Raw genomic sequence first — 7,247 nt, forward strand, 5'->3', positions numbered from 1 at the left:
CCTCTCTGTTCCTAACCTGGGATTCCTAGAAGTCTGACCACAAACTACCCTTCCCAGCCATTGGCTGCACACAAACAAGGAGAACCAACTGAGAGCAGGGTCCCTCACTGTCTTACATATGGACATGCAGATTCTGGGCAAGCAATTCTGTGGACCCAAATTAACATAATACAAGCAGCATTAGGCCAAAAGTACTACATTTTACAATTTTTGCCCATTTAGAAAGGTTCCTTTCTCTGAGACATAAGTTGAACATAACTATAACAATAATATAAATTATAAGGTCTGATATACACTTAACATCTAGTCTATCAATTCTGTACATTTAGATATAGTAATCTATTATCTTTCCTAACTTAATGAGTTTATATTTTGTGTCTGAATTATGTTGATTTTTTTACTTGTATCACCATCTGAAAACCATTCTTTTAAATCTAAAACATCCTCTTTAATGGCAAATAAGTTAAGTTTGATTATGAGTCTATAACTAGTTTTCAACCGCATCAGAAATCTGAGAAGGGATTAAACATTAGCTGAATTTGTAGGAAACACAAAGACATAGCTTCCAACTTAAACAGTTTGTAGAGACAGCTGACTGCCTGGACAGTCTCCTATATCCCTATAATTTTGAAGCATCTGTGTTTAGCCTTCTGGACCTAAAACAAATGACAGACTTTAAGTAAAGCAGGAATTATGAAGGACTATCTTATCCTGTCTTGGCAGAGGTAAGTTCTTGACTATATCATATTGGATATAAATCATGTGTCCTTTCCTGGACAGTATTTTTTTGTCTGTAGATTAACTAGGGAACTTTTTACCCAGTGGCTAGCTTGTCACAATTGTAGCAACACTATGTAGAGGTAATGATATTTACTTTTTTCTTTAAAGTAGAATGGGTATACTGTGAGTAGCAGACATTTCTCCTTCTCAAAAGATCTATTAATAATGAAGTGATTAGAAATGTCATGTTTTGTGGATCTTTGACATTTTTGAAAACCATCTATCTACATATGTAGCATAACTAAATTGTCAAACATTGATTACTCTTAGCTATTTACTCTTTTAATAATATTGCAAACATTTTATTATAATTAAATCAGAATCTTACATTACCATGAGTTTATTATCTGATCTTTAACTTGTATTACTTAATCATCTTAATCAGTTTGTTACAGAATCTATTAAAAGGACTGACACTTAGCCTTGTATTCTTGAATGAGTTGTGGGAATAGATTACTAAACTTACTCTTAAACAACACAATTTATAGGCATAATTTTACATTGGCAAAAATCTCTAAATTGTGATACGAAATTAAGGTTATATTTTCTTACATTGGGGAAAATTTATATATTGATAAAAGTTTAAAGTTTCCATTGGTATAAATCTTAATATATTGATATAAAATTTAAAATTAATATTTTTACTCTTAGGCATTGTGCCTATATAACTCATTCTTTAAGTAGTTCAAATGTAGGTCTCTTTATGTAGAATATCTTGAATGTCCTGGCACTCATGCCATATCATATTTATAGTGTATAAGAAGAATTCAGACAGGCACATTGGGAAAATTCTAATAGATCTTGTCAGGATAAAAAGAGACTGTTCAGGAATCCACAGATAACCTTCAAGGAATAAACGCTTGCATTTCAGGTAACAAAAATAGGGATATCAGTGCAGGATTAAGTCTAAAGTTGTTATACAACAACTCCACACACATACACCAAAATCCACAGAACATGGGTGGCATAACAATGTTGTGAAGTCCATGGTCACAGTTCAGGAATCTTGTGTCATTGTCATTCTCTGTGTAACTGTGGTCCCAAGAAATCTACTTCTGTACCATGAATACAAAAGAAGCTTCAAATAGAAATAGAATTCAGATGTCACAATAACAAAATATATAAATCTTTGTCAGAGTGGGTTTATCAATCAGAACCAGCCTGATAGTTTTGGTCACTGAATATCGCAGAAAACACATTTCTCTGAAGATGTGATGAATACTGTGGGATATGTAGTCTCTCATGCTGACCTTTGTGTTCTGCCTATCAGCTGCTCAGCTCTAAGTTGTGAGCAAAGTAAATAGATAAAAATCAAATGAAATGCCTCAGAATAGTGCTGGGTAACCTGTAGAGTAGAATGAGAGGCAAAGAGTCCCACAGGGAAAGAATAAGAATTTAGTAATCACTATGCTGACAGAAATGTATGTGCGGTCCAAACACTAAAGGTCATGTACACACATTACTACATATGTGATAGAAGCAAATGTTGCTGTAAACATGAAAACATTGATACTTAATGTTAAAGAAATAATATTAACTACTAGATAGAAATGATGGCTCAACAGTTAAAGACCATTAACTGCTCTTACAGAGATCCAGTGTTTGATTCCAAGGCTTTTATATAATGTACAGACATGCAGGCAAAACACTCATATACCTGGTATAAATAATTTTTAAGTCCCTCATAACATGAACATTTGGCTTTCACGTAGGTCAACATATCCTTCTGCCTGAAATAATAGAATTCAGGATGTTTGGGTGGACTCGACCCTTTATTATTCTCAACACTTTATTTTATCCCCTAAGATGGCCAAGAATCCCAGGAATGCAGTTGCTAAAGTGTCATCTATGGACCTAACATTGAAATGAGTTTTACATTTCTCCAGTTGGTGGTGGTGCACAACCTTGAACCCAGCACTTGGGAGGTAGAGTTAGGTGGATCTCTGTGAGTGTGAGGCCAGCCTGGTCTACACAGCAAGTTCCAGACAGGGCTACACAGAGAATCCCTGACCTGAAAAACCAAAAGAAGATACAAAGAAGAGGAGGAGGAGGTAGAAGAGGAAAGGAAAGAATTGGACATTTCATCCATTCTCTCTGCTCCTGAGCAGTATATTTTTCTACAAACACCATTTATATTTTTTGAATACAGTTCATTCATTTGGTACTCTAGACCTAACAAACCTGACCCACATGAACATCATGCTTTCAGGTGACACCATCTTCCAGATCTTTCTCATATTGCAGTTCAGTCTTGGTGTTCTAGGGAACTCAGCACTATTGTTGTTATATATATACACTTTTGTCTTCAGGCCTTATTATAAGAAGTTGATAGATTCAGTTTGTATTCACCTGACAATAGTCAATATTTTGCTGATCATATTCCTATTGACAAAAGATATCATGTTATCCTTTGGAGTAACCAATTTTCTGGATGATATCGGTTGTAAGGCAGTCTTGTTTTCATTCAGAGTCAGCCGGGGTCTGTCCATCTGCAGCACCTGTGTTTTAAGCACGTTCCAAGTCATCACCATCACTCCCAGTACTTCTAAGTGGGCCTGGCTTAAGCCTAAACTGTCTACATGGATTTTTTCTTCCTTACTTTGCTCCTGGCTTATTAACATACTCATCTATGGATATATGCTTCCAATGGTAGTAGCCAAATCCAATAATACTCTTGCTGGCTATGGATATTCAGATGGTTATTGTATAAACAAGCACCCTGGGAACCAAAATTTAGGGTCATTTTTTAGCATTATCCTTATTCATGATCTCTTCTATGTGACCATCATGATGTGGGCCAGCCTCTACATGGTGATTTTCCTCTACAGACACCGCAAGGGAGCCCAGCATCTCCGCAGCCCTAATCTTTCCTCCCAGACATCTCCTGAGCGCAAAGCCACCCACAGCATCCTGTCTCTGGTTAGCTGCTTTGTGTTAATTTATTGGTTGAACAACTCTGTCACTCTTTATGGCTTTTATGCAAAGGAAAAAATTCCAAAACTGGAGTCAGTAAATTCACTTTTGACAACATGCTACCCAACCATCTGCCCTTTTTTACTCATGAAGAATAATAAAGTTATTCTGCAATTCATTTCTTCATTTTCTGTACTGAGAATGACCTGTTTTCAAAGTTCACTCCATGACTGAACAGAAACACCCACGTCTAGGCAATAAAACAATGTCTTAACAATTTTCATAGAATTAAGAATTTGAATGCAGACCTAGCTGGTTTGGTTTGCTTTGCTTTGCTTTACTTTGGTTTGATTTTTTTAAACAGGGTTTATCTGTGTGGCCTTGGGTGTCCTTCAACTCACTTTGTAGACCGGGTTTGCCTTGAACTCACAGAGACCTATAGGCCTCTGCCTCCCACATGCTGAGATTAAAGGCATGTGCCAAATAGAATTACATCATATACCCACCTCTTTTTCTTTCCTCCTGACCCACCCAACAACCTTCCCTTAAACCTTCCCTCTCCTATTCCATCCCCCACATACACTGTTAAGTTCATAGCACTTTGTCCCTCAATTATGATCGTTACACACAGGTGTATGTGTGTGTATATATGTATATGCACCAATATATAGATATACCATATGCTAAATCTATTTCTGTTGTTTGCATACATAATGACCACTCTGCATTGGACAACCAATAAAAGAGTTCATCCTGGGAGATGCTAATTCTCCTTCAAGCAGTCCTAAGTTGCATTTTATCTAAGATCAGTACCTCCATGAGAATCCCCCCAAGTTAATTTGTCCATTGTTATTGTCATTGTGTCCATCTTGATTATATAGCCATTTGTAGATGAGACTCTTTCATGGCAAACTTACTGGTATTCTGGCTCTTAAAATCTTTTTACCTCCTCTTCTGCAATGTTCCCTAGGCCATAGATGCAGGAACTTTGGTGTAGAAGTAGCCATTGGAGTGGGGCTCCACACAATCTGTTGATATCTACAACACTGTGGTCAGTTTTTGCTTTCTGTGATGGTCTCTTTTTGATCTGAGGATTTGGAACCAGGAACCAAATATGAAAAAGAATATGCACTTATCATTCTGGATCTGATCATCCATACTTTTCTAATGAATTCAAATAAAACATTTTCAACAATCTTGCCATGACTGCAATCCTTTGATATGTTATAAGCTTCTCTATCTGGGGTGAATGTTTTCTTACATAACCCAATATAAAATCTTCTGCAACTGCTGGCAACTAAGCACAACATTTTGTATTCAAACTTGAATTGGATTGGAGTGTCTGCCAAGAAAAACCTAGTAATACATTTACAGCATTTCCAACTCCCCCTTAGGCCCTCACACTCCCCTATCACCCTACTCTTTCTCAAACTCATGGACTCTTCCTTTATAATTATTACTATTATATACATATACTTACACATACATATTATACATTGAATATATGTAAACTACTGAATCCTGTTAGTGTTGCTTGTCTGTATCTGTTTCAAAGGCTGATTACTTAAGGATGGATAAAATCTCAGGGGCTTTATACTGATTCCCCTTCTCTCAGCAGTCATCGATTCCCTATAATTCTTCATTTGGGGGTGAGGTCTTGTGAAATTGTCCCAACCATTTTGGCATCTCCGCTGGTGCTGTCATTATGCAGGTATCATCTGGACAACCACATGTTGAGATTGCATAGTTGCAGCTTCCCTGTCATGTACTACAGTAACTATACTAGTCTTATGGGACTTACAATCTGTGGAACCCCTCTTCTAATGTCGACTCTGAGATTGAGGGGTAAAGATTGCATTGTATTAATTGAGAATGGGTACCCCAAGGTCACTTCTGAATTTTGATAAGTTGTGGCTCTCTACGGTAGCCTACGTCTGCTGCAAAACAATCTCCTGAAAGAACAGGAATTCAAGGCCCATACCTAAACATAGTAAAAGCCATATACAGCAAACCAGTAGATAACATTAATCCAAATGGAGAGAAACTTTAAGCAATCCCACTAAAATCAGGGACTAGACAAGGCTGCCCACTCTCTCCCTACTTATTCAACATAGCTCTTGAAGTTCTAGCCAGAGCAATCAGACAACAAAAGGAGGTCAAGGGGATACAGATCGGAAAAGAACAAGTCAAAATATCAATATTTGCAGATGATATGATTGTATATTTAAGTGATACCAAAAGTTCTACAGGAGAACTACTAAACCTGATAAACGCATTTAGCAAAGTGGCTGGGTATAAAATTAACTCAAATAAATCAGTAGCCTTCCTCTACACAAAGAGAAACAAGCCAAGAAAGAAATTAGGGAAATGACACCCTTCATAATAGTCCCAAATAATATAAAATACCTCAGTGTGACTTTAACCAAGCAAAGTGAAAGATCTGTATGATAAGAATTTCAAGTCTCTGAAGAAAGAAAATGAAGAGGATCTCAGAAGATGAAAAGATCTCCCATGCTCATGGATTGGCAGGATTAATATAGTAAAAATGGCCATTTTACCAAGAGCGATCTACAGATTCAATGCAATCCCCATCAATTCCAACCCAATTCTTCATAAAGTTAGACAGAAAAATTTGCAAATTCATCTAAATAACAAAAGACCCAAGATAGCTAAAACTATCCTCAACAATAAAAGGACTTCAGGGGGAATCACTATCCCTGAACTCAAGCAGTATTACAGAGCAATAGTGATAAAAACTGCATGGTACTGGTACAGAGACAGACAGATAGACCAGTGGAATAGAATTGAAGACCCAGAAATGAACCCACACACCTATGGTCACTTGATTTTTGACAAAGGAGCCAAAACCATCCAATGGAAAAAAGATAGCATTTTCAGCAAATGGTGCTGGTTCAACTGGAGGTCAACATGTAGAAGAATGCAGATTGATCCATGCTTATCACCCTGTACAAAGCTTAAGTCCAAGTGGATCAAGGACCTCCACATCAAACCAGATACACTCAAACTAATAGAAGAAAAAGTGGGGAAGCATCTCCAACACATGGGCACTGTGGAAATTTTCCTGAACAAAACACCAATGGCTTATGCTCTAAGATCAAGTATCGACAAATGGGATCTCATAAAACTGCAAAGCTTCTGTAAGGCAAAGGACACTGTGGTTAGGACAAAATGGCAACCAACAGATTGGGCCTACAACAATTAGAGGCCTTATATCCAAAATATACAAAGAACTCAAGAAGTTAGACCGCAGGGAGACAAATAACCCTATTAAAAAATGGGGTTCACCAGATGCCCTTCAAGAGAGGAATGGATACAGAAAACGTGGTACATCTACACAATGAAATATTACTCAGCTATCAAAAACAATGACTTTATGAAATTCATAGGCAAATGGAGGGAACTGGAAAATATCATCCTGAGTGAGGTAACCCAATCACAGAAAAACACACATGGTATGCACTTAGTGATAATTGGCTATTAGCCCAAAGGCTTGAATTACCCTAGATGCACAGAACACATGAAACTCAAGACAG

General features: G+C 37.1%; 1 protein-coding gene across 1 annotated transcript; it reads left to right on the forward strand.

Moving 5' to 3' along the window:
* The first annotated feature begins 1,831 nt into the window (after positions 1 to 1,831).
* Positions 1,832 to 4,319, forward strand: LOC134485100 (vomeronasal type-1 receptor 2-like). The gene has a single exon (XM_063280909.1). It carries the CDS (start codon positions 2,971 to 2,973, stop codon positions 3,925 to 3,927), a length of 957 nt encoding a protein of 318 aa, XP_063136979.1. The 5' UTR covers positions 1,832 to 2,970; the 3' UTR covers positions 3,928 to 4,319.
* Positions 4,320 to 7,247: the final 2,928 nt, after the last annotated feature.

Source organism: Rattus norvegicus, chromosome 1 (genome assembly GCF_036323735.1).
Source record: "Rattus norvegicus strain BN/NHsdMcwi chromosome 1, GRCr8, whole genome shotgun sequence".
NCBI classification, from domain to species: domain Eukaryota; kingdom Metazoa; phylum Chordata; class Mammalia; order Rodentia; family Muridae; genus Rattus; species Rattus norvegicus.

Bases quoted from the DNA above. Each gene is read 5' to 3' on its own strand.
- LOC134485100 (XM_063280909.1), top strand. From the start codon at position 2,971: ATGAACATCATGCTTTCAGGTGACACCATCTTCCAGATCTTTCTCATA.